The 27,787-nt window shown below is 47.6% G+C and overlaps 3 protein-coding genes across 10 annotated transcripts in view; 1 reads left to right on the forward strand and 2 right to left on the reverse strand.

Moving 5' to 3' along the window:
* Positions 1-7,410, forward strand: part of Avil (advillin) — an 18,028-nt gene extending 10,618 nt beyond the window's left edge. Inside the window, exons 15-20 of the mRNA NM_024401.3 lie at positions 825-970; positions 1,391-1,535; positions 2,673-2,861; positions 3,338-3,406; positions 4,845-4,970; positions 6,856-7,410. Of these exons, the coding sequence (NP_077377.2) occupies positions 825-970; positions 1,391-1,535; positions 2,673-2,861; positions 3,338-3,406; positions 4,845-4,970; positions 6,856-6,969 (789 nt within the window). The 3' untranslated portion in view covers positions 6,970-7,410. The remainder of the gene's footprint in view (positions 1-824; positions 971-1,390; positions 1,536-2,672; positions 2,862-3,337; positions 3,407-4,844; positions 4,971-6,855) is intronic.
* Tsfm (Ts translation elongation factor, mitochondrial) overlaps positions 1-16,477 on the reverse strand; it is a 27,933-nt gene extending 11,456 nt beyond the window's left edge. For 3 of the 8 annotated variants that reach the window (XR_015624370.1, XR_015624368.1, XR_015624369.1), the window contains exons 1-7: positions 16,418-16,477; positions 16,079-16,252; positions 15,175-15,303; positions 14,208-14,330; positions 10,522-10,609; positions 8,990-9,370; positions 2,087-2,330 (exon numbers count right to left, since the gene is read on the reverse strand). Coding sequence is in view for 4 of the 8 variants with exons in the window: in NM_001276476.1 (NP_001263405.1) it covers positions 8,964-9,370; positions 10,522-10,609; positions 14,208-14,330; positions 15,175-15,303; positions 16,079-16,252; positions 16,418-16,471 (975 nt within the window). In the remaining 4 variants the exon portion in view is untranslated. 8 annotated transcript variants of the gene reach the window in all.
* A 1,629-nt stretch (positions 16,478-18,106) lies between these two features.
* Positions 18,107-27,682, reverse strand: Eef1akmt3 (EEF1A lysine methyltransferase 3). Its single transcript, XM_087559750.1, is given in 4 exon segments — positions 18,107-18,235; positions 18,237-18,612; positions 27,215-27,326; positions 27,449-27,682. Coding segments are annotated over 4 exon segments (693 nt in total). The 5' UTR covers positions 27,626-27,682; the 3' UTR covers positions 18,107-18,207.
* Between the last annotated feature and the right edge of the window lie 105 nt (positions 27,683-27,787).

The raw sequence follows: 27,787 nt of genomic DNA on the forward strand, positions 1-27,787 counted from the left end.
CACAATCCCCTCAAATTAGAAGCGATCTGGAAAATAGATAAACGTGGATATACCCATTCAATGGAATATTACTCAACAGTAAAGATTGAAGGGCCACTCATGCACACAGTACGGAATCTCCAGTTCCTGTCAAGTGAAAGAATCCATCTCCAAGGCTGGATGTTACATGCTTGCACTTAAGACAGAAACAGCAGGACTGTTCTAATGGAGCACAGCTTAGCATATGTCAAGAGTGCAGGACTCAGGGCTTGACTTCAAAGGGGTAGGAATTGGGGGAGGACTAAGGAAATTGCACTGTGGGGACAGAGATCTGTTTAAGCCTATGGATCCCAACAGAGTCAATGTTACTGTAATTTAAAAAATGTGGATGAAGCTGGGTGGTGGTGGCACACGCCTTTAATCGTAGAACTCAGGAGGCAGAGGCAGGGGGATCTCTGAGTTTGAGACCAGCGTAAGTTCCAGGGCAGCCAGTGCTTCACAGAGAAATCCTTTCTCCAAAAAACAAACAAAAACAAAACAATAATGAAAGTTCATGGCAGGCTCGTGGGATATGGGATATGGTGCTTGCCACAGAGGCAGAGCATTTACTGGGAAAGTGTGTGCTAAAATTCCAAGCGACGCTAAAACAAAGGTGATGTCTGCATAGGAGCACTGTGGGATTCAGAGCAGGGCAACCCTTTGCTTGCATGTCCTGTCTTCCTCACTCTCCCCATCCTGGGGCACTGCAGCTCAGAGCTGACCACCCCCAGTTTCAGAAGCCTGGCGTCCCTATCCCTGTGAGTGTGCCCTGTGTCTCTGACACCCGTGCTCTCCTCACCCCTCAGGGGTCAAGTGGGGACGAACGGGCGATGGCTAAGGAGCTGGCAGAGCTTCTCTGTGATGGTGACGCAGACACTGTAGCTGAGGGCCAGGAGCCACCTGAGTTCTGGGACCTTCTGGGAGGAAAAGCCCCCTACGCTAACGACAAAAGGTGAGCAGTCAGTTCTGTCTTCTTGGCTCCCCTGGCTGGTGGCCCATACAAATCCTGAGATCCCTCAAAGCTTTAAACATTCCGGGCTTGGGACACAGCTTAGTCAACAAAGTCCTTGTGCAAACACAAGGACCTGGGCTCCATCCCTAACAGACAGAAACCAACTACTGCAGCCCAGATCTGTGACTCCTGTGCTGGGGACCGGGGGACAACATGATCGCTCAGACATGCTGGTCGGCCAGTCTAGCCAAACTGACAATCCAGGCCCTAGGAGACCCTGTCTCAAAAATACTACAGTGCAGAGCTATGGAAGACGACACCCAAAGCTATTTCTGTCCTCATATGGACACACACACACACACACACACACACACACACGATTCGTATGCAGCTCTGTCCTTCTACTTGACTGTTCTGCAGGCTGCAGCAGGAAACCCTGGACATCCAGGTCCGGCTTTTTGAATGTTCTAATAAGACCGGCCGGTTCCTTGTTACTGAGGTCACGGACTTCACCCAGGATGACCTGAGCCCAGGTGATGTGATGCTCCTGGACACCTGGGACCAGGTAAGACACAGCCACAAAGTGCAGGATGCTGGAAAAGGTCTCTACATTTGGGCTTGTTTCTCTGTGGCATCCCCACCCAGGATGAAGAGGCAAGTGCTAGACCAACTGAGTCACACTGAGTCGGTGGTTGCTAGAGAGCTTGCTTTATGCCACAGTCAGCAGAGACTGATGTCTCACCTCACCAACCTGAGCCAGGAAACTGACATATGCATGGAGTCCAAGCAGCCAGCAGACAGGCGGGAGGATCCAAACAAAATTTGAGGCCAGCCAGGGCCCCTGTCTCAAAAAAGCTAAAAAAAAAAGGGCGGGGTAGGGGGGTGGGCAGCAAGCCGGCCCAGTGAGTAAAGGTGTTTGCCACCAACACTGTCAACCTGAGTCTGATCCCCAAGACCCACCCAATGTGAGGCAAGAATGGATCCTGCAAGTTGCCCTCTGACCTCCACGCCTACACTCTGGCACAGGTGTTCCCACACCCACCAAATAGAGAGGATAGAAAAATTCGAGCCAAACCAAACAAAAATTTCCTCTCAGCACCCTGGGAATTTTCTCACCTTATTTTGGAAAACAAAGCATAGCATAGTTCCTGCCCTTATGTGAGCATGACAGCAGATTCTAGAGACTATGGCCTTTTAGGCAGCAGGTGAACGAGATGTCTTCCCGAGTATGCCATTTCCCTCCATGCTAATGAGCCTTCAGTGTTTACAGGCTGGAGGGAGAAGCCAGGCAAAGCAACCTCCGGGCTTTATGGTGAGGTGTGTGAAGCACTTAGTGCAGTTCCGAGCTCTCAGAAGACTCCTAGAGAAGGACAAGTGGGAAGAGGGTGAGACACGGAATCCTATCAGAGAATAAAATAAGTCTGGCAGAGTAGCTCACGCCTGCAGTCCTAGCACTAGGGAGGCTGAGGTAGGAGAATTTCTGTGAATTCAAGAAAAGAGTAGGCTTGAGGCCAGCCTGGGCTAGACAGTGAGGTCCTATCTCAAAATCAAACAAATAAACACACAAAGATGTAAGACAAGAGCTAAGATACACCTGAGAGATGCAGCTGAGAAGTACTTGTGGACTCTGAGGGCCTGATCCATCATACCACAAAGCGGCATGGGCCCAAAAGCACTAACAATATGACATCTGTACTCCTAGGTGTTCCTGTGGATAGGAGCGGAGGCCAATGCCACAGAGAAGGAGGGGGCCCTCTCGACTGCTCAGGAGTACCTGGTAACACACCCCAGTGGCCGAGACCCCGACACACCGATCCTGATCATCAAACAGGGCTTTGAGCCCCCCACTTTCACAGGCTGGTTCCTGGCATGGGACCCTCACATTTGGAGTGTAAGAAGAAAGAAACTGAGGATGCTGTTTTTACTGTCTGGAGTCTCAGAACCCATGGGGAGACGGGGTGCTGTTCCAGACCCAAGTAAAGCCAGGCTCTCACTCCCTCCCCACCCACCACCCCTCCCCCCACCCCCCACCCCCAGCTTTGTCTCCATGGCAGGGAGCCTAGTCAGTTCCCAGCTGTGTCGGCAGGAGGCAGTGAGGAGCTGTGATACCAGTGATACCATGTCTACACATGGTCACAATCCTGACAGTCTGCAAAGTCATGGTGGGCCAGTGGGAAGACCAGGCACCTGACCCACCCACCTGCTTGTTTTTACCACTAAAGAATGTTGGTCACATGCAAATGGACCTGAGCATACCCAAGTGCTTCATCGTTCTACCATGTTTTGCTTTCCCTGATAATACACACCAGGCCTATGACGCCTGTTCCCCGTTATCAGGGAATATTTCAGTTTTTTTTTTCTTCCTAGGAAGGAAAATCATATGAGCAGTTAAAGAACGAGCTGGGAGATGCCACTGCTATCGTGCGAATCACCACGGTGAGTCCGGTTCGCACTTAGGAAAGAGAGAGAGTCTGGCAGATGCCCTCGAGTCTTTAAGAACTCCTCCAGTTGTCTACTCGGACGCAGAGGGCTTTTGTTGTCTGTTGTGTTGTGTTCTGTCTGAGGTGCAAACTAGTGAAGCTCTCTACCATTGAATTGCACCCATTCTTGGAGGTCATTTTAAGTAATAGAAAGCAAGTCTCAAGCACTTGAAAAGCAAATGTGGGAGAGTTGTGAGTTCTAGGCCAGGCTAATCTACGTAGCAAGACCGCAAGGCCTCCGTCTCAAGGAGGGAGGGAGGGACGGAGGGAGGGAGAGAGAGAGTGTGTGAGGGGAGGTGAAGGAGGGGGAAAAGCGAGTCTCAGAGCCAAGTTCCTAATTTACTGCATTCAGAACATGGTAGGTATTTGGGGGAGGGGGCTGGAGAGCCAGCTCTGCAGCTAAGAGTGACTGCTGCTCTATCCATTCCAAACACCTGTGTTGGGTGGCTCACAAGAGACCGTAACTACAGCTCCAGAAGTATGTATTCCTCCGGTTTGCAAGAGCGCCCACACTCATGTGCACGCAGATCCCCCCCTATATATAATGTACTAAATAAACTAAAGAGCTTCAGGTCATCGTGCTACATATTAAATGGCGGACCAGCCTGGGCTATATGAGACCCTGGCCCAAAAAAGAAAAAAACAAAAACAAAAACAAAAACAAAACTAGAAAGAACAGTAAGAACAGAACCTAACTTTATTACTCAACCTTTTCTGCTTTCCAGAGAGATTAGGATTATTGTTAGCATTCCCAGGTACAAGCTTCTAACCCGGATGATATTTTATTAGCTTCCGACAGTAAAATCCACAGCAGCTTAGGCCACTGACCCCCTATTTTAACAGCTATAGTAAGTAGAGCTACAGCCAGCCGCGCTGGAATGACAGGACGGGATGCATGGCACAGGGAGGTCCAACATTTACAAGCTGTCCTCTGCATGCCGCTAACTCGGATCCCAAAGCTAATTGGATGCCGTTAGTGTCTTTAAAGTGTACTTAAGCGTGGCTTCAGTTGGAAGGCATTTAGCGACTGCAAACTCAGGACCTAGATAGAAACTGGAACAGAAGGGATACAATCATAGTATTTACAGGTGTACAGCTCAGCCGCAGAGTGCCGGCCTAGCACACGGAGGCTTTGGCTTCAGTTCTCAGCACTACATAAGCAAACGTTTGTACATAATGCATGGGAGGACATAAGTGCAGTCTGGCTCTAAAGCCTCACACTGGACCTGCTGAGTCAGCTTTCCCAGGTTTGTCATGCATCCAGGTTTAGGGACTGCCTGAAAGATGTTCACACAGGATGGAGCAGCATAAGACAAAGTGTAAACCTTATACACGCAGGGAACCGAGGCCAAGCAAAACATCGCTCTACCCACGTCCGTTCTTCTCTTACACAGGACATGAAGAACGCAACCCTCTCCCTGAATTCTAGTGAAAGTGGGCCAAAGTACTACCCTGTGGAGGTTCTGCTGAAAAGTCAGGACCAGGAGCTGCCTGAGGATGTGGACCCCACCAAAAAGGAGGTGAGTGGTTGTGCAAGTGAATGAGGGTGCAGCGGAGCTCCCACGGGTTAAGCACCAAGCTCAGGAAATGGCTCAGAGCATATTGGGAATGCTACAGAACTCCAGGGGCATCTGAGCTGCCGAGTCAGCTCGAGGGTTCCTCCCACAGGAACCCATCTGGTGGACTCTGTATCCTTCACCTCGATACTGTTAGCCTAGTCCAGCCACCGTGGAACTGCTGTGAACTAATGTGTTTCCCCTGCCATTCCCCAATTCTTCCCTAGTGTACCTGTAATAGCCAGGGGTCTTCCGAAAGCAGATATGCTCTATTTAAACCACATGGGGGCTAGAGAGATGGCTCAGCAGTTAAGTACATTGGACACTCTTCCAGAAGTCCTGAGTTCAATTCCCAGCAGTCATGTGGTGACTCACAACCATCTACAGTGATGCCCTCTTCTGGTACACAGATGTACATGAGGATAGAGCACCCACATAAAATAAATCTTTAACAAATAATAGTTTAAAAAATTAAATAAAAAATAAAGCATGGGCTGGCAAGATGGGTCAGTGGGTAAAGGCACTTGCAAGTTCGGCACCCAGGACCCACGAGAGGAGAAAATTGATTCCACAAGTTGTCCTCTGATCTCCATGTCTATGTCCCCCTCCCACATGCACACTAAATACATGTAATAGAAAACTTTGAAACACTTCAGATGGCTTCCCACTGTACTTACAAAAAACTCCAAAGGCCTCCACAGTCTGTCCCTGCCCTGGGGGACCTCACATACCCTCTTTCCTTACCACCTTCAGCCAGTACCTGCTTTTCTGTCCCTTGAACAGGCTTGCCCGAGCCATGCAGTCTTTTGCTTGCTGGCGTTCCTATGTGAGAGAGCCAGCTGCCCGCCACATAGAGTTGAGCTCTGGCCAGCTTTCCTTGACTACCAGTTTCCTAACTCTATTTCCCACCACATACACTCCCCTTGGGCCCTTTCATTGCCTGTGTTAGGTTTTAGTTAAATGAATTAACATATTCATGTTGAATGGATAGATATATGAGTGAATTTTCTCCTTGAAAGAGTTTCTTAAAGGACTCTGACTTTTCGGTAACATCTTCTCTAACTAAGTGCTAAGCATCTAGACTACAACATTCTTACAAGCAGAGACCACAGGTTACTTGGGCTTGGTGGCTCATGGCTGTACTCCCAGCACTACAGGGACCAAGGCAGGAAGGTCACCGCAGGTTCCAAGCCAACCTGGGCTATGCAGTGAATTCTATGACAGCCTGGGCTATGGTAAGATGCTGTCTCGGGGAAAAAAATTAATAATAAAAGTCGTAGTTTAGATCTTGACATGGACACTGCATTGGAATGATCTCAATTGCTTATTTTAAGGATTGTGGGGTACTAGAGGTACAGTACACATTGCACATTCTCAGGTTCCTCAGAGAGCAGTCCTGGGTTCAACCCCTAGCACCAAAAGTAAGTATTCAATAAGAAAGGGCATGAAGCAAGATAAATACTTTACTCAAACCTCCATCCATCCAAAATCAAATGTTTATAATTCATCTGTTAACATATAATCCATTCACTGCCTATCAGGCAAGGAACCAGGACTGAGTGGAAAACCCAGACAGTCTTCACCACTGGCTTACATGGCCCTCCATGGCTAAGAAACAATGTAGGTCTGCTACAGCCTTCCTGAGAACCCATTGACACACCTCTCCCAGGGCCGGCCTACCTCACTATGACTATGACTAGTCTTACCGTTCTGGGCTCAGATCCCCTTGCAAGCTAGGCAGGCACACAGCTGTGCAGCTTCTCCGCCAGCCCCAGGCCTCCCTCCTCCCACCTTGCTCACTTGTACTAACGTGCTGTTTTCTTTCTCAACACAAATTCTATTTTCTCAGAATTACCTCTCGGAACGAGATTTTGTCTCTGTGTTTGGCATCACCAGAGGGCAGTTTGTCTCTCTGCCTGGCTGGAAACAGCTCCAGCTGAAGAAAGAAGCAGGCCTTTTCTAGAACAAGGCGTGACCACAGGAGAGGGCTAATGCAGTGCCAACATCAGCAAAGGTTCATCTACGACTGAGCCCGACACACGCTGCCCTAGATACGACAGATCTCAGGGTCGTGTATTCTGTCTTTTGCATTCATCCTTGCATTTCTAGGTTGCTATACACTAGATGCCAACTATTTGCCTTTTAGCTTTGGTGGTCCTTTAGCGAAAGCCTCAGCAGAGAGAGTGAAGGCATAAAGGTAGAGAGAACTAGAAACTAAGCTCAAAATATTTAATGCATCAGGACCCACATTTGCTTTGAACTATACCCTGCAATCCCCAAAGTGGTGGAGTCAGCACACGCTTCCTGCAGGCCGGACTCCAAATGCCCAGGTCTACCATGTGCCACACCATGTTCATGTGCCACACCATGTTCAGCCTTTCAAATAAAGAGGCCATGTGCCATGTTCTGGTGACTGTAGTTATTATGGGAAGAGTATTTCGGTGCTGAGAAAATAAAGAGGCAATCTTGAAGTTGGGCCTGGTTCGCAAGCCTCTAACCCCAGCTCAGCTGGGGTAACAACACAGTTGTGAGTTCAAGGCCTGCTTGGGCTTCAGAGTGAATTAGCTGAGTAACTTAGAAAGTCCCCGTCTCAATTTTGTAGAGTGCAGTGTAGGGTGGAAGAGATGGCTGAGGGGTTAAGAACACTCAGTGTTCTTGCAGAAGACTCGGATTTAGTTCCCAGCCCCCACATGGTGGCTCACAACCACCTGTAATTCCAGTTCCAGGGGATCCAATGTCCTCTTCTACAAAACACTCATACACATAAAAAAAAAAAAAAGTAAAGGAGCTGGGTGGTGGTGGTGGTGGTGGTGGTGGTGGTGGTGGTGGTGGTACTCGCCTTTAAACCAGCACTTGGGAGGTAGAGGCAGGCAGATCTCTGTGAGTTCAAGGCCAGCCTGGTCTATAAAGTGAGTTCTAGGATAGCTAGAGCTACACAGAGAAACCATTTCAAAAAACCAAATACAAAAGAAAGAAAGAAGGAAAGGAAGAAAGAAAGAAAGAAAGAAAGAAAGAAAGAAAGAAAGACAGACAGACAGACAGACAGACAGACAAGAACACACTCCCCTTAGTTCAATCTCCAGCATCAAAGCAAATAAAAGGCAATGCTAAGAGAGAGAGATGTATCATAACTGGACAACTGCTATTCCCATCTGCCTCAGACCTAGCCACCCACACCCATCTTGGGCACATACCAGCGTATGTGTGCACCACTGCAGAGAGCATGCTGTAGCTGTCAACAAAGGAGCCCACATCTCCCAGACAGCTGTAGCATGTGCCAACAAGCACAAAGTCCAGATTACAGGAAACATTGCTGGGGAAGTTCCAGGGACGATACATGACCCAAAATGTCAGAGTCAATGCAGAATGAGAGACCTTTGTCACAGGAGCAAGACAATGTGCTAGAAACTTCGGCAACTACACAATCAACAGGCTGGGGATTGGGAAGATGGCTTATTGGGTAAAAATGCTTACTACACAAGCCTGGCAAGTATGCACTCATACACTCACATACACACACACCTACCCACACACTCATACACTCACACACACTCACACTCATACTCACAGACACATACACTCACACATACACTCATACTCACAGTCACATAAACACACACACACCCATATACTCACAGTCACATAAACTCACACACACACATACACACTCATACTCACAGTCACATAAACTCACATACACACTCATACACACAGTCACATAAACTCACACACACACACTCATATACTCATATACTCGCAGTTACATAAACTTACATATACACACATGAGTTAAGTATTATGCAAATAAATGATCATGCTTTATTACATTGATATTTAATAACTTTACCCATGAATATATAACTTCATTTTAAACTAAAAAAAAAATCTGAGGGTTGAAGAGGTTTAGAAAATAACTTTTTATAAGGAAATCCAGGTATGAAAATTAAATATTTCCACCTATTCAGCCTCTGCTACCTGCTCACCTTCTCCACATTCGAAGCGCACAAAGTCGACTACGGTCACGCCCTGGGGCTGCACATACTGCCCCAGTGTGATGGAAGGATCCAGGAGATATGGCTGGGGCAGCATCCGGGTCTCTGTCTCCCCTCCAGGCTCATCATCCAGGGAGCCCACTGAGAGAGGGGCCATGCCCACCACATGCTGTCCCAAGCGGCGGCCAACCTCCTCCAGGTTTGTGATCTGCTCAGGAGTCTGGCAGATGACCAGGGCCCCGTACTTCCCCAGCACCAGGTTCTGGAGGGAGGGGCTCTGCATCTCTCCGTGCACATAAGAGCCGACATAGAACCCAGAGGGCACCTTCACCCAGGCAGCTCGCTTAAGACTCATGTTTTCTCCCAGTGTCCCTATAAAAGAGCAAAAACAAGACGACTACTGGATTGTGGTGACTATGGTGGCACCCATGTGAACTATGCAAGACGACCTTTCTGTCCATGCTAGTCATCACACCACTAAACTCACCACTAAATAAATCACTGACCCACCCAGCGATACTAGGCAGCGCTAGAGTCACAACGCTCAAGTCACAACTCAAAGCTGACTTCAAAGCAAACCTGCCCCCATCACCGATCACTTTCGAAAACACATCCACAACTGACTCCCATCACCAACAGAGTCCGGGAAAGGTCTGCAACAGAAAGTTCCAGGAAATCCAAGCCCCTGACACCAACAGTTCCAACCACCACTTATCAAAGGTACAAAGATTCTGTAACATTCTCGAAACCAAACACAGATTCTAGTCTTCTCCTGTTTCCCCAGGATCCCCTTCCAAGAGAAGCCTAAATAAATCAAGATGGGGAAGGGATGTGAAGCAAACAGCAGGGTCTCGTGAAGACACAGGGTTAGACACAGTTATGGTTAGAAGCTGGTCATTCAGAGGAAGATCCAGAGATCAAGTAAAAAGTCCTATTTCTTCCAGGACTTCTTCACACAGCTGTCGGCATGGCTGCTCATTGTGGCTCACCACGCAGAACTGGAGATGACCGTGTGAAAGCAACTACGCCTTGGCTAAAAGCTGCAGACAGAGAATTCCCAGCCACTCCAGTCCAGCCTGCTATCCCCTCCCTCCCTCCCTCCCTCCCTCCCTTCCTCCCTCCCTCTCTCAGGACACAGGGAAAGAGAGCAAGATCGGCACTGTAGCCCCATAATGACCGGAGCATGGTTCTCCCACAGTGGCTAAAGACATGCACCTGCATAAACTCATTATCGAACCCTGAAACAGATGATCTTCAATTTTCTTTAAAAGGGAAAGAATTTTTAGACAGTGAGTAGGGGTGAGTGGCGAACGCCTCTTCTCCCAACACTCAGGAGGCAGAGGCCAGAGGCAGAGGTAGATGGATCTCTATGAGTTCAAGGTTAGCCTGATCTACAGAGTTCTGGAACAACCAGAGCCACACAGTGAAACCTGTCTTAAACCCTCCCTGCCCCAAAAAGGAACGGATACCAAAAAAAAACCCAATTGTAACGTCCACTTTCCAGAACTCTCACAGATACTCACCAATCGCTAAGGCCAACTGGTCCTTGAGAGACCCTTCCCCGTCGGGCCCAGCTGCAAGTTCAGAAAGCTCAGAGGAGTTGAGGAAGCCCTAAGTACAGGAGACAAGTGTGAGCTGGCTTGACAGCTGAAATCACCCAAAGAACAGCCAGAAAGAGCTGAGACCTGGGAAAACGCTTAAGACAACCATCTATAAACAGATGAAACTTCAGCCAAGCCACGGATGTTAAAAACTGATGACATCATGTTCATAAATATCTTACTCTACCACTGCACCACCCCAACTCCATTAGACTCTCATCCTCTAGCCCTGCCTTCTTAGCATTTCCTAGAAACAGGAGTGGGACTTTTATACAATCATAAAATATCAGCACTGCCAGGAATACCTGACAAAGCACACGCAAAGGATTGAGCGGAGCAGAGCCGTCTATGTACGAGGCCTTGGCTCTGCAGTTCTAGGACTGGGAACTGGAGGATGCATTTCCTTTTCCAGTACTGCTTTTAGGAACAGGGTCACATTCTGCAATCCTGAAAGACTTAGAAAAACAATGCAGCCCAAGCTAATCAAAAACTCCTGGAAATCCTCCTGCCTCTGCCTCTTAAGTGCTGGGATTACAGACATGCATCACTATAACAGGCTTGATGATGAACTTTCAAAGACACAAGAGTATGAATTCTTTAAAAGCACATAGCACGTATACAAAAGATTATCCATTGAATAATTATTTCTAATCATTAAAGTTTGGCAATAGACAAATGCCCAAATACAGAAGACTAATAGAATAGTCTGTGGCACATCATACAACAGAATACCATGCAGCTAGAAAGCAAAGGATAGTGAACATGGTAGAATATGGTAGTGAACATGGTAAAATATGACAGTGGACATAGTAGAACTTGACAGTGGACATGGTAGAACATGACAGTGGACATGGTAGAACATGACAGTGGACATGGTAGAACATGACAGCGGACATGGACATGGTAGAATATGACTGTGGACATGGTAGAACATGACAATGGACATGGTAGAACATGACAGCGGACATGGACATGGTAGAATATGACAGTGGACATGGTAGAATATGACAGTGGACATGGACATGGTAGAATATGACAGTGGACATGGTAGAACATGACAGCGGACATGGTAGAATATGGTAGTGAACACAGTAGCGAACATGGTAAAGTATGGTAGTGAACATGATAAAGCATGGTAGTGAACATGGTAGAACAGAATAGTAAACATGGTAGAACACAATAGTGGAACATGGTAGAACACGGTAGTGAGCATGGTAGAACACAATAGTGGAACATGGTAGAACACAGTAGTGAGCATGGCAGAACACAATAGTGGAACATGGTAGAACACAGTAGTGAGCATGGCAGAACACAATAGTGGAACATGGTAGAACACAGTAGTGAGCATGGTAGAACATGGTAGTGAGAATGGTAGAACATGGTAGTGAGCATGGTAGAACACGGTAGTGAGCATGGTAGAACACGGTAGTGAGCATGGTAGAACACGGTAGTGAGCATGGTAGAACACGGTAGTGAGCATGGTAGAACACGGTAGTGAGCATGGTAGAACACGGTAGTGAGCATGGTAGAACACGGTAGTGAGCATGGCAGAACACGGTAGTGAGCATGGTAGAACATGCCTTAATCCCAGCCCTTGGGAGGTGGGGACAGAAGGATGAGAAGTGCTTAGCTGACCAAGGCTACAGTGTGGTCAAGGCTGGCCAAGCCTGTGTGAAACACTGCTAGAGACTGTTTCCGTGATACAAGGATATGTTGAAAAGCAAGTCTATATGTCGCCATCAGTACCTGACACAAATGTATTACAATGGTGTAACAAGAAATAAAACGATAATCTGATGAGACCACTTATGCAATGGCCCTGTGGTCACGAGAACTGGCTACTCTTCTAGAGGACCCTGGTTCAATGCCCAGCACCTCCTGGTCTTAGAGAGCAGTGCACACATATGCTGCACTGTACACATTAATTGAATAAACCTTTTAAAGGGGAAAAAAGAAAGAATCGGAGTCAAGGCTGGAGAGGGCTCAGAGGTCAAGAGCACATGGCTACTCCTCTGAGGACCTAAGTTTAGTCCCCAGCACCCACATGGCAGCTCACAGCCACCTGGAACTCAGCTCCAGGGATCCTGCATCCTCTTGTAACCTTGTGGGCACCATGTGCATACGAACAAATATATATAAAGTTTATATAATAAAAATTAATGACATTCGAAAGGGAGTAAGAGGGAGCCAGCGAGGCGGCTCAGTGGTAAGAGCCCTGTGTCACAGAAGCGGCTCCTGCAAGCTACCTTCTGACCTTCATGCCCACACGCTCACAGGCACGCACGCACACGTGCACATGCACACACCCCAGTGCTACGATGTGATAGGGATGTTTTCTTAAAGCAACAAGACATCTCTTATCCTTTTGTTTGTTGATTTGAGACAGGCTTTCTCTTTGTAGCCCAGGCTGTGCTGGAATTCACTCTGTAGACCTGGCTAGCCTCAAACCCGTAGATCCAGCTTCCTCCTAAGTGCTGGGAGTAAAGGCATGGGCAAACCAGGTCCACCAAAATGATGCCAATGTATTTAATTTATTATTTGTATATTGTCTAATTCAGCTTTGATATGTCTGTATTTTTTTTTAAAGAATTATTTATTTACTTTATGTATATGAGCACACTGTCGCTGTCTTCAGGCACGCTAGAAGAGGGCATCAGATCTCATTACAGATGGTTGTGAGCCACCATGTGGTTGCTGGGAATTGAACTCAGAGCCTCAGAAAGAGCAGTCAGTGCTCTTAACCTCCGAGCCATCTCTCCAGACCATTTCTTTTGTTTTTTTTTTTAAAGATAGGGTCTCACTGTATAGCTTGTTTTTTCTGTCTGTGTGTCTGTCGTTTTTACCTGTCTCCCTCTCTCTTTTCTTTGAGAGGTCCTTTAAGACTGTCATTCATGTGATATTTTGAGTTATGAATCTTGGTTTCTGATCAGCTGGGGGCTGATCAATCAGCCTGTGATGAACAAGAGTCAGCACCGCTGACAGAAAGCTTTGCTTTCCTAGGACAATCAATGCTGTCTAGCTGGGACTGAGAGATCAGCATGGCTGAGGTGAAATCTTCCGGGAAGTATTTCCTCAGTGTTATCACAGTAGGCAGCGTGAGCTCCAACACCCGCATAAAAAGATGGCACGCATCTCCGATCCAGCAGTGGGGTGGCAGTAGTCTTTCTAAAACTCACTACCGGTCAGTCTGGGTGAATGGGTGAGCTTTGGGTTCAGTAAGAAACCCTGTCCCCAAAAATGATGGGAGCCAGGCGTAATGGCTCATCCCTCTACTTCAGGTTCAGGAGGCAGAGGCAGGAGGATCTCTGTGAATGTGAGGCCGTGTGAGGCCAGCCTGGTCCCAGATGCGCCAAGCCTACAGAGAGAGAGATCCTGCCTCAAAAAAACAAAAAAGCGCTTGGGAGGCAGAGAATAACCTGGTCTACAGAGTAAGTTCCAGAGCAGCACAGGGAAACCTTGTCTCAACCCCTTCCCCGCCCAAAAAGAGAAGCGTAGCTCATTGGTAGAGCAGTGTGCACACAAATTCCTGGGTTCAAATCCTCAATTAGTCACCCCAAAAAGGTAAAAAAGAACAGACCCGGCAAGCTGGAGACGACCTTCATGCTCACCTTACTGTACGTGGAGAGCTGATCCGTCAGGTTCTGACAGTGTGCCATGGTTCCCAGGGCTACTTGCTGGACCAACTGTTGAAATTTTACATTTCTGGAGACGAAATCTGTCTCGCAGTTTACCTGTGGGAATGCATGGATGTTGCAGTATAAGCTAAAAGGGCCTTAAGGTTGGAAACCTAGCCAAAGAATTGCCGGAAAAAGCCGAAGACAGGGACATTAAAGCTGCAGGTCCATAGTTGTGGAATGACAGAAGCCGCGGAGGGAGTCAGTCACAGCCTGCATACCCAGGAGCATCCCGGAACACACTGAAGGACTCACACCATGATCACTTCATCCACTGTTTTGCGAAAGGGTCTGGGGCTGGCCTTGAACTCTCTAAGTAGCCCAGGATGACCTTGAGTTGACCTTCCAGCCTCTACTTCCCATGCACTAGAATTACGCCCACACAGTACCTTGCCCATGCCCCAAACTAGTTTACTACCAACTGTTTATCTCGTTCCCTTATCCTTTCATGCCTTGATCCTACAGTGTCCTCCAAATCCACTACTTATCAGACATCAACACCTGAGTAATACATTACTACAACCACCAACTTCCTTATTGGTTTTTCTAGGAGTAAAGATCAGGATTTCACTTGGTAGCCTAGTTGCCCTCAAACTCACAGTAATCCTCCTGCCTCTGCCTCCCAAGTGTTGAGAACACAGGTGAGTGCTGCCACTTCTACCTGTAACAGGTAACAAGGTTGCACTGGATTCATATTTATGAGAAATGATCTAGGTTGCTAGGCCATTTCCCATCAAGACACCTATGCATTTAAACCCAGTCTATATAATGGAGGCCTTGGGGACTTAACTCCAGCCACCACTTACAGATTCTGTAAGCATGTGAGGGTCCACAAACTGTCTGCTCCAAGACACAGCTGTTTTCTAATATGTAGCTAGTATGTAGCACCCCAACAACACACCTCTACTAAAACAGCTGTGTTTTCCTCCTGCAGCAGGCCAATCAAGCCTTCTTTAGTCTTTCTCCCATGGAGCTTGGCGGCTTTGCTCCATCCTTCCTTCTGGGCCTGTTTGTGCAGCCAGGCCTCTGCCTACAAATGCAAAAGAAACACGAGGGAAACGTCCGTCACAGGAAGTAGAAATGAATGGTACTTTAAAATAATGTGTGCAAACCATATGACTTCTTCTGCACACCCACATTCTATAACAGAAATCACTTAAATGCTCTACACCGGGCTCTGTAGTAGCTGATGCTTCTCTATCTTTAATCTTCACGACCCCACAATGAGACAGATGGTAGTGTTTTCATTGTATAGACAACGTTGACACAACACGAAAGTATTCATTGCAATCTCCAGAGTTACAGCATGTGTGAGGGCCTCTAGAGTCTAATTTCAAAATTTACACAAATGCCCGATCTCTAAGCAGCAGCGAATCCCACAGCCTTCTTTTTTTTTTTAAGATTTAACTCCTTATTATATACAACTACACTGTAACTGTCTTCAGACACACCAGAAGAGGGCATCAGATCTCATAATCTCATTACAGATGGTTGTGAGCCACCATGTGGTTGCTGGGATTTTAACTCAGGACCTCTGGAAGACCTATCAGTGCTCTTAACAACTGAGCCATCTCTCCAGCCCTCCCACAGCCTTCTACCAAGGAATTCTAGTTAGTTAACTGAGTTTCTAGGTTAACTGCTTCCAGTGAAAACGAAGTCGAAGGGGGAAGCTATCTTTTATGCCAGAGAACTCTTTGGGTTCTGTGGCTCAGGACACTGGGCAGCAGCAGGTCACGTCTATGCTACCCAGAGTAACCCCGGAAGGAAAGCATGGGGTGGAGCCGTAACACCAAATCGCATTGCACCTGCTTGAGATCCCCGCCACAAGTCTCCAGAGCCTTCTTGCAGTTGACAAAGGAGTAGCCTGTTGTCCGCCGCAGCTTCATGAGGAGCTCCTTGCTGGAGGCAGAAGACGACAACGAGGGGCCCGCGTGAAGCGTGTGCCATGGCTGGGACGGCTGGAGCAGGACAGCCCTTGCCTGGGAGGGATAAGGAGAAAGGGATGAGCGTCCGGAGCAGGACGGAAGAGGGAGGGCGTCCGCGGGGCGCCGGGGGCATTATGCGCGGACCCGGGACGGGGGAAAGGAAGGGCGCGCTTACGGCGCCCAGGAGGGCAGGTTAGCCCCTGGGCCGGGAGCCCTCACCGAGCGGCCGGTACACGCGACCGGGAAGAAGCGCAGCGACCGCAGCAGCGACATCCCTGTGCCCCTCCCAGTTACGGCGCACAGACAAGACGCCAGTCTACGGCGCGGCGCGAGGGCCAAAACGCTTCCCAGAACACTTGGCGCGAGGACGCTGCCGCTTGCAGACCGGGGAGGCAGTGGGAGTGTGATCGTCTCTTTTGCCTGCTTCATTAAAACATTTCACAAAAGACTTAGCCGGTAAAACTGAGCGATAAAGTTGCCACGAAATAACAACACAAGACATGTAGGTGATACTTTGTTTCTTTATTTCCAATGTACTTTCAATATCCGTTTATGACACAGGACAAACCGCAGGTAGGTAGGTGGGCTCAGGAAATTGCCCAAGGTCACCTGGAGAAGCAGAGTCCCTTCAACAAACCCAATAAATAATTGCTGAATTAACAAAATATCTGCTGAACACATGTGTGCCCAGAGCTGTTGCCAGTTTCAGGGGATCAGTGATGAATAAATCATAGCTCTGCCCTCCAATGGATCTATTGGTCTGAGGAAAAAACAATCAGGTAAGGCAATAAAAGGTCCTTAAACAGTTAAAAGATCTCCAGACAAAGAAACCACATCCAAGCAGAAAGCTCAGGAAAAGGAAGATTTTTGGTTTGGGTGTTATTTTCCAGAAGCAAAACTTGAGTTTAGACAGAGAGAAATGATCGTTCTTGGAAGGGAATCATCTGGAAAGTGGAGAAGTCAGGGAATGCCTGCATAGGGTTAGGGAACAAAGCGTAAGCCTTTTGCAATTTGGCTAAAAGTGCAAGAGAAACAGAGTAGGAATTGAGTCCTTTAGGAGCAGACAGTGTGTGGCCTGAGTACCAAGCAAAGACGTTTGTTCTTGCAGTAGAAGCTAACTAGAGCAGTTTTTGGAAATGGCAAGGGTTTGAGGCATGACGTCAAGGTTAAGAGAAGAGTGGCAGACACACCAAAGATGGTTGTGTGCTGAAAGGCTAAGTAAAAAGAAGAAAAAAAAAAAAAGAGCCAGACTACTCCAGAGGGAGAGAGAACCAAAGGCAAAACAAGAAGGAAGAGCTAGAGATCAGAAGAACCTAGAACCCAGTCCAGAATTTGGTACAAAATGCGGGTGATCAAGGTCTTGAGCTTTGCAAAGGACGAAGAAACTACAGTCCAGGGGACATCTCTGACTCTCCTCCGGGGGCTCAGATCAAGGAAGACTCATCCTATCAAGAATCTAATTTCAGCAGGCAAGAAACAGGTGTTCTGAGGCACAGCACCCAACTTTCTGTCAATAACTACATGTTTGGGGATACAGAAGAGATGATTCATGCTCATTTTTTTTCCTTAAGAAATGTCAAAGAGTGTGGTTTTTTAAAAAGTCTATTCTGGGAGCTGGGGATTTAGCTCAGTGGTAGAGCACTTACCTAGGAAGCGCAAGGCCCTGGGTTCTGTCCCCAGCTCCGAAAAAAAGAACCAAAAAAAAAAAAAAAAAAGTCTATTCTGTTTAAAGACCCAGAGGTGATCAGTGGTGATCTCTCTACAGGGACTATTCACAGTTTCCCTTCCTTATTCCTCCTTTGAAGGCAAGTGTTGGGCGCTTTCCTTGTGTTTTAAACTCAAAGCTTCTGGGGCTCCACCATTCTTAACAAGCCCCACCCTGCTGCATCTCCCCAAGAATAATTAGGGGAACCAAAGGGAGGAGGGAAGGAGGAAGGGCAATCCATCCTTTTCTTTTGTCCTGATGTTCCTGGCTCTGGAGGGATGCCATTCCTCAGACAAGAGTTAGGTCAACAGAACGGGTGCTGTCCAGCAGGTGTCCCTGTGCCTGGCCCTATAGATGTTGACATTCACATCCTCATCCCTCTGGGCCAGCTCCAGGTGGAAGTGCTGGGGCAGGAGGTGCTGGAAGAAGGTCTCTGCCCCGTGTTCTGCTCTCATCTTGGAGGCCAGGTAGATGGTGCCGTGGGGCCCACACAGGTGACGGAGGGTCCCCAACAGCATTGGGAAGGTAGGTTCCAGGTACACGATATCTGCCCCCAGCACCAAGTCATAGTTTCCAGGAAAGACATGCTGGTCAATTCCCCAGGACAAGGCGCACACCTGAGCCCGGCCTCCGGGTGGCACATTAGCGTGGACATTATCCTGGATTTGCTCTAGGGCCAGTGGCAAATCAGTGATGGTAACATCCCCCCCTGAAGGAGAGTGGGGAGGAAAAATGCAAGTCAGAGGGACCAAGACAGGGCTCCTGACTCCTGCCTGGTAGGTCAGAGACCCTAAGACCTCGTGTCTCGACAGCTCGAAGTCCATACTTTGACTTTTAGTTGCCCTAACCTCACTGTCAACCATGCCACTCTCCTTACTCTACATTCTACAACATCAACATTCTCTCTGAGCTAATCTTCAACCTCTCTGCCCAACACACAACAATCAGGTGTCAGCAAAAGCCTGAGCAAGACTAAGCCGGGGATGAGCTATGCACCCCCACCCACACAAACCCAGAAGACGTGACCTCAGCTGAGCCCAAAAGGCCAAGCACACACGAGTCAGGTGCACCTTTCTGAGCAGGGAGTAAGGAGCACGAGTGCCTGTCAGGCAAAGGGCATGGCATGCTTAGGGGAGGCTATACTCTAGAACAGAGGTTCTCAACCTGTGGGTTGTTACCCCCCAAACCACCAAAAGACATAGGTAATTACAGTTACATTTTATAACAGTAACAAAATTACAGTTATGAAGTAGCAAGGAAAATAACTATGGTTGGGGGTCACCACAACATAAGGAACTGGAGAAGGGATCCCAGCATTAGGAGGGTTGAGAACCACTGGGCTAGATGTAGAAATTGAAAGAAGAATGTCAAGACCCAAACGGAGGACTATTGCATGCTAAGAGAGAGTCAGGCTTGATGGAGGGTGATCACATGCTAGGCAAGCTATATTGCCAGGCGGAGAAACAGGTTTTAAGAGTAGGATCTGGGATAAAGACAACCAGGTCAGCATTTCAGAACACTTCCCTCACATAACAAACGTGTACTGAGTGCTTGCTAAACACAGGAGAAACAACCAGAGGCAGAACAAAATTGCAGCTTTCTGAGAGTTCATTCCAGACTTGGAAACAGCCACAAAGTAGTTACAAAAGTAACTACTTAATCGGCAGCATGGTTGACAATAAAAAAGAAAGCGGAAGTGGTAAGAGGTGACTTATTGGAGTGCATATGCCAGGTGTCTGGAACACATCAGTGAACAAGACAGGTGAGAAGCCACACGTGTAGAGCTTACAGAACAGTGCCCAGGGCTGGGTGTAATGGCGGCAGCACATCCCTGTGGTTTTAGCACTAGGGCAGAGCCAGGACAAGCAACAATTAGAGACCGGCTTGGGCTACATGGCAAGACCTTAACTAAGTAAAATAGAGGCGAGCTGGAGAGATGAACAGCTCAGTGAATAAGCACAGGCTGCTCCTCCAGGGGACCCAAGCTTGGTTCCCAGCATCTATATCAAGCGGCTTACAATGCCACCCCAGGGGATAGGATGCCTCTGGCCTCTGAGGGTGCTTGCTCTTATGTGCACAAACCTATGTGGGCATACACATAATGTAAAATAATAAAAGTAATGTTTTAAAAGAAAACAAAATCTTATCCCCAATAGAGGAGTTAGAGAAAGGACTGAAGTAGCTGAAGGGGCTTGCAACCCCATGGGAAGAACAACAATATCAACCAACCAGAGCTCCCAGGGACTGATCCACCACCCAAAGAGTACACATGGACAGACCCATGGCTCCAGCGGCATATGTAACAGAGGATGGCCTTGTTGGGCACCAATGGGAAGAGAGGCCCTTGGTCCTGTCAAAGTTCAATGCCCAGTGTAGGGGGATGTCAGGGAGGGGAGGTGGGAGGGAGTGAGTAGGTGGGTGAGGGAGCACCCTCATAGAAACAGGGAGGTGGGTGGGATAGTGGGTTTCTGGAAGGGGAAACCAAGAAATGGGATAACATTTATGATGCAAATTTAAAATGCAGTTTAAAAAAAAGAAAAAGAAAAGAAAATTTTAAAAGGGAGAAGGCTGGGGCTATAGTTCAGTTGAAGACTATTTAAGGACCTGGATCTGAGTCCACCAAATAAAGAAGTAATTGTTTAGACTGGAAGTGATGGTGCAGACCTATAATCCCAGCACTAGAAAGGTACAGGCAGCCCTATCAGAAGGGTCATCCTTGGCTACATAGTTTGAGGCCAGCCTAGACTACATAACACCCTGTTTCAAATGAAGAGGAATGGGGCACTGGCTCAGTGGATAAAGATTCTTACCAAGCCCGACAGTCCAATTTTTATCTCAGAGTCCTATATGGTGGAAGGAGAGAACTGACTCCCACAAACGTTCTTTTGACCTCCACATTCAGGCCATGACAAATGAAGGCCTGTGCCACCACTGCCTGGCTCCAAACTTAATTTCTTTTTTAATTAAAAAAGAAGAGGAGAGGTTGGGGATTTAGCTCAGTGGTAGAGTGCTTGCCTAGCAAGCGCAAGGCCATGGGTTCGGTCCTCAGCTTCCAAAAACAAACAAAAAAGAAGAGGAGGAGGAGAAGAAAGAACAGTGGCAGAAAATGAAAACAGGACCAAAAGAAATGAAATATCCAGGCATGGTATACTTGCCTATAGTCATAGAGCCTGGGGAGCTGAGGCAGGAGGACCATGAGTTCCAGACCATTTGGGGCTACATGGTAAGACGCATTGTCAACAAACCACAAACAAACAGGGCCTGGTGGCTCACATCTATAATCGCAGCACTTGGGAGGTAGAAGCAAGAACATCAGGAGTTGAAGGTCAATCAGGATTATATTAGACCTTTTAATAAGACACACAATACATCGAGTAGCAATGCATGCTACTGTGAGGCACCAAGGAGGGAACGAATCTGAACCACTTGTGGGAGAAGGCAAAGGGCACACTTTTAGTGGGATGCTTGGGAAATCCTCAGTAAGCAGATTTTGTTTGGAAAAGACCTGAAGGCAGCGCTGGAGCAAACCACATGGCCCGGCCTGGCTAAAGTCTACTAAACACAGATCAGCAGGCACAGAGACCTTCAGGCAGGGCTGTGCCCTGCAGGGTGAAGAGCGGTCAGACAAACAGCAGCAGGAGCTTGGGACAGGGAGATGGAGGGGCAAGATCCTCTGCCGTGTGGGAAGATAGGGGGTCATTTTAAGGGGAATGATTACACTGATTCAGGACTTACTAGAAACACTTCAATTACTGTGATTAAAAAACAGAAACAAGGGCTGGAGAAATGACTCAGTGGTTAAGAGCACTGACTGCTCTTCCGAAGGTCCTGAGTTCAATTCCCAGCAACCACAGGGTGGGTCACAACTCTCTGATGGCTGTCTTTTGGTGTGCAGATTCACATACAGAAAAAGTACCCAAGTACATAAAATACAAAAGCAAGTAAATCTAAAAGGAAATAAACAAAACAAAATGTACTTTATTCAAACACAAGTTCACAAACAAGGGAACTGGAGAGATGGCTCAGCAGTTAGCACTGGGTGCTCTTGCAGAGGACCTGGGGGGCTCCCAGCATCCACACAGTGGCTCACAAACATCTGTGACTCTAATTCTAGAGGATCCAGTCCCTCTTCTAGGCACCAGGATAGCATGTGGTCCATACATGCAGGCAGAGCACACACACATAAAAATAAATAAATAAACCTTTAAAAAAAACCAACCCAAACCTATAGAAGGGCAGGACAGAAACAGGGAGATTGGTCAGGGCAGAGATGATTTTGTTAGAACTCGGGTAGTGACAGTGATTAAGAAGTAATCAAGGGGTTGGGGATTTAGCTCAGTGGTAGAGCGCTTGCCTAGGAAGCGCAAGGCCCTGGGTTCGGTCCCCAGCTCCAAAAAAAAGAACCAAAAAAAAAAAAAAAAAAAAAAGAAGTAATCAAATCCTTAACATTCGGAGCACATGGTCAACATCAACAAACTGCCCCACACGAACACAAAGAGCAGTGGGGGAGAGGTTTTGATTAAGGATAGTTTTTGCACATTTGGCCTAACTCAGGGCCAGTTGCCCACTATGTAAATGAAGGGCTTTAGAAGGCCATCTTGGAAATGGGAGCATGATCTCATCGTGAGCCGAGATTGAAATGTCCATCAAACAATCGGTGAAGACGCTGAGTAGACGGAGCTACGCAAACGCCTGGATGTAGAAATGAGAGGATCTCGGTCCTCGACATAAAGAGGACATTCAAAGCCACAGAGTGATGTGACTCCTCAGGAGGGAGAATAGACAGAAGAAAAACAAGGGGTCGAAAGTACACAGCTGAGCTCTGGGGCACTCAGGGTTTCCCTTGTAAGGATAAAAGGGGGTCAACGAAACAGAACATGAAAGTGTGCCGGTGGTGTGTAGAAGCCAGAAGCGTGTTGGCCCAGAAAGTGGAGGACATTTCAAGGAGATGGGAGTATCCTTGTCAAACGCCAAGTCCACTGGGTGGGCTAGAAACTAACTCCTGGATTCAAAGCGTGGGGTGGGAAGTGAAGCTCACAAGCTAAGCTAGAACCATCAGAGGGACAGAAAACCTGAGTGGAATGGATTAAGAAAAGGAAGAAGAAAAGAACTACAGATGGGGACATTAACATTTAAATGTATTCTCTCCCTCCTGAGCAGAGAAATGGCAAAGAATCAGCCACTTCCCCCGATACACACACACAAGTGCACTTTCTGTATACACAGATGCTGTCTATAGATGGTGTGTCTGTATATGTATGTGATATATGTGTACATAACTATGCTGATGTGCCTATCGTGTATGTGTGGGGGGGTGGTTGATCCTACATCCTACATCATATACATAAGCATACACACACACACACAGAGGGAGGTATATTGATACGGTGTATGTGTATCCTGATATGTATGTGTATACATACATATACATCCTGATATATATGTGTATATACATTTATATGTGTGTGTATACATATATATAGAGAGAGAGGGAGATATATATATATGTGTGTGTGTGTATACATATATATAGAAAGAGGGAGATATGTGTGTGTGTGCCCTGATATGTATGTGTGTATATACATATATCCTGATGTATATATGTGTGCATGTATATACATGTATATGTATATGTATATGTGTGTATATATATAGAGAGAGAGGAAGAGAGAGAGAGAGAGGGAAACAAATGATACAGGAGAGAAGAGGAGGGTCTACTGTGGGAAGACTCAAGGCCTTATGGACAGGTGGAAAGGTTTACTCTAGCTAGTCCATCCGCCTGCCACAATCAGATGAAGGCAGTAGACATGGACACGTGAGTAGACATTGTGACGTGCACTTGTCTGAGAACACAGACATAACCAGAAGAAACAACATGGTCAGTTAAGGGTGATCATGGCAGAGGAGGTAAGAATCAGCTGTCTCGGACAGTGGAAGACTCAGTGGACAGGAAATAGGACAGGCTAACTGGGCAGCACAGGGACCTGAGCTCAGTGATACAAGTGCACAATGAGTCTAGTTAGCACTAGTGTGTGAGTACTAAGAAGGCCTGTGTGTGTCTGAATGTATGTGAGGTGTGTGTGGAGTGTGTGTGTGTGTGTGTGTGGTGTATGTGTGGAATGTGTGTGGAGTGTGTGTGGAGTGTGTATGTGTGTGTATGTGTGGTATGTGTGTGTAGATTGTGTGTGTGTGTGTGTGGTGTGTGTGGAGTGTGTGTGTGTGCATTTGTGTGGAGTATGTATGTGTGTGCATGTGTGTGTGGAGTGTGTGTGTGGAGTGAGTGTGTGTGTATGTATGTGGTATGTGTGTGTAGAGTGTGTGTGGATTGTGTGTGGAATGTGAGTGGAGTGTGTGTAGAGTGTGGAGTGTGTGGAGTATGTGCGTGTGCATGTGTGTGTGGAATGTGAGTGGAGTGAGTGTATGGAGTGAGTGTAGAGTGTGTGTGGAGTGTGTGGAGTATGTGCGTGTGCATGTGTGTAGAGTGTGTGTGTGTGTGTGTGTGTGGTGTGTGTGTATGTGGTGTGTATGTGTAGAGTGTGTGTGTGTGTGTGATGTGTGTGTGGAGTGTGTGTGTGTGGCGTGTGTGGCGTGTGTGTGGAGTGAGTGTGTGTGTATATGTATGTGGTGTGTATGTGTAGAGTGTGTGTGTGGAGTGTGTGTATATGTGTGTGTGTAGAGTGTGTGTAGAGTGTGTGTAGAGTGTGTGGAGTATATAGAGTGTGTGTATGTGTGTGTATGTGTAGAATGTGTGTGGATTATGTGGAGAGTGTGTGTGCAGGTGTGTGTGTGAAGTGTGTGCATATGTGTGGGTGGAGTGTGTGGAGAGTGTGTGGAGTGTGTAGAGTGTGTGTGTATGTGTGTGTGTGGTGTGTGTGTAGAGTCTGTATATGTGTGTAGAGTGTCTGTAGAGTGTGTGTGTATATGTGTGTATGGAGTGTATGTAGTGTGTGTGTGTGTGTGTGTATAGAAAGCCTTCCCTTGGAGGAAGCTTTCCCATGAGCCTAGCTATGGAGAATTCATTTGCAGTAACTAGGCAGTAAGACCATTTCAAACACAAAGTGCAGCCCCCATGAAGTCCCTAAGGAAGGGGACATTAAAGAAAATTTGCAGAATGGAGGGGCAGAAGGTCAGCAGATTGCACAAGGAAAACAGGAGGAGAGAGGTACAGAAAGAGGCTAGAGAGGGAGGCAGGCTGTTGGAAGCCACCTTTTGATAAAAGCAGCAAGACTCCATAGAAGGGTGGGGTGTGATAATGACAGTAGCTATTTTGAAAAAAAATTTGATTGCAGGGTGGTGTGAGCAGCATCTAGGTGGGGACCAGAACTAGAAACAACAAGACCAACCAGCTTGACTCCTTATTATAGTCTGAGCAAGTGATGATGACTGCTGAGGCTGGGCAGCCAGGAGTGTCATCAAGAAAACACAAGAGAATCCAAGAGATGTTTAGGAGTGAAAGCCCACAGGACAAGAAGCGTGTGAGGATGGAAAGAAGTGTCGTGATGATGTCTGGCTGTGGCTTCATAATGGGCAAGCCTGTGGGACAGACAGCTTGGCTAGGAGAAGAGCACAGGGTCAGCTGAGAGTGCTAACCTCTCCCACCGAGAAGCATGAAGATAGCTCTGAAAAGCAAGGCAAGAATCGGTAGTCGACAGACTGCGTACGGAGGGACAAGGAAAGGACCCATTGTGCAAGTGTTAAGAAGGCATCCAGGGTTGGCTGAACCCTGACATACAAAGTCAGAGAATAGATTACACCCAGATCTTAGACTTGGCGACTAAACACAGCACAAAAAAGCAGTAGCTATTATGACAGTAAGTGAAGACAGGTATTCTCTCTCTCTCTCTCTCTTTCTCTCTCTCTCTCTCTCTCTCTCTCACACACACACACACACACACAAATACATACACACAGAGACAAACACATATGCACACAGACATATACACACATACATACCATACACACATAATCATATATACACATACATACACACACATGCAACATGCACATGCACCCATATCCACACACAGTCATACACACACACACACACACACACACACACACACACACACACACACACTTTCCCCCTTGTCTCCTTCCCTCCCTTTCTACCTGAAACAGGGTCTTACTCTGTAGCCCAGGCTGGCCTAAACCCTGTGTGCTGGGATTACAGACAGGAACTGTTCCACTTGGCTTCTTTGCTTTTTTTTTTTTTTTTTTTTTTTTTTTTTTTTTTTTTTTTTTTTGGTTCTTTTTTTCGGAGCTGGGGACCGAACCCAGGGCCTTGCGCTTCCTAGGTAAGCGCTCTACCACTGAGCTAAATCCCCAGCCCCGGCTTCTTTGCTTTTTTTTTTTTTTTTTTTTTGGTTCTTTTTTTTCGGAGCTGGGGACCGAACCCAGGGCCTTGCGCTTCCTAGGTAAGCGCTCTAACCACTGAGCTAAATCCCCAGCCCCGCTTCTTTGCTTTTAATGTGACTTGCTGACCCTCCAACTCCTCATCTGCCTAAGCTTCCCCTTGTGGATTGCTCAGCCCTCAAGGTGGCTAGCCAGAGCATAGTCATGCTACAGAGACCTCACTCTCATGTATTACTGTAGTGTCTTCCCACATTGTCCCTTACTAGGCTACAAGTTCCTTGGGGAGAGGAAATCCTTATTTAACGTCATACCCTCAGCCCCAGCATGCCCCTTGGCACACAGAAGACTTAGAATGCATGCTGACTGACTGAATGAATATAAGAATAAATGCCTGCCTCCTCAAAGAGTGCCCTTAATGTAACCCAGTTCTGTTCCTATGGATAAGGACATCCCGGGCTACATGACTTAGCATTAAAAACTTAAGGCTGTAGTGTTGTGTGGTGGCCCACACCTACAATCCCAGCACTAGAAAAAGTAAGGCAGGAGGATCAGGAATTCAAGGCTAATCTTCTCCACGTAATGAGTTTTAGGCCAGCCTGAACAACAAGAGAGCCTGTGTCAACCACCCCCACTTCCCCCCTCCCCCGAAAAAAGAAAAAAAATTAAGAGACCCTAACATAACACCGTCCTAGGTCTGTCGCTCCTTCAGAAAATCCAGCAAGCATTTTAATGAAAGGGCATCTCCAGCGCCCCCCCGCCCACACATACGGAATCCCTATTTGTTTTAGACACCCTGAAACCAACTATCTTGAGTGTCCTGAACGCTCATCAGCGCTGTCTGCCTCGCTGGAGAGTGGAACTGAGCTGAATTCAAAAGCCCTGCCCACCCCTATGAATCCACGTCTAACTTCTCCACACTCAGGCTCCCCCTCCTCCCGCCGCAATGCCAGCTCACGCACCCTACAGCGCCGCCAAGATTCCCACGATGCCTGTCCCCGCGCCCAGTTCGATCACCTTCTTGTCTCGAAAATCCACGTTTTGACTCTCGAAATAGTTACACAGGCTCAGAGCCTATGAGGAAGGGAAAGAGAGAGAAAGTGGGAAACTGTCGGGACGGTGGCTCCATATGGGAGAGGCGGGGTCCCGGGACTGGACCTCTTAGGGACCCTCACTTAGGACAGCCCATTCCTCACCGCATCCCACACGCGTGCGGCCACCCCAAGGCGGGACCCAAAGTTTTGCGTGATGCTCAGCTCGTGTCCACAGAAGCAGAACCGGCTGCTCTCCGAGTAAGAGTCGGTGAAGAGCCCGACCTCCCGTGGGAACACAGATTCGGGCTCCGACTCCGGATCCGAGTGAGAGCTGGCCATTCGGCAGATAGAGAGCCCGTGCACTCCGGCTAGCGCTCGGATCCCCTCAATCTGTGCGGGGTTGAGGCTGGGGACTGCCAGCCATATGGGCTGCTCCCAGACATCGGGCCCCGCCTCCCCAGTTCGCCCTCCTTCCTCCAGCTGGATTTCCTGGAGATGGAT

Source organism: Rattus norvegicus, chromosome 7, assembly GCF_021556685.1.
Source record: "Rattus norvegicus strain SHRSP/BbbUtx chromosome 7, alternate assembly SHRSP_T2T, whole genome shotgun sequence".
Taxonomy (NCBI): Eukaryota; Metazoa; Chordata; class Mammalia; order Rodentia; family Muridae; genus Rattus; species Rattus norvegicus.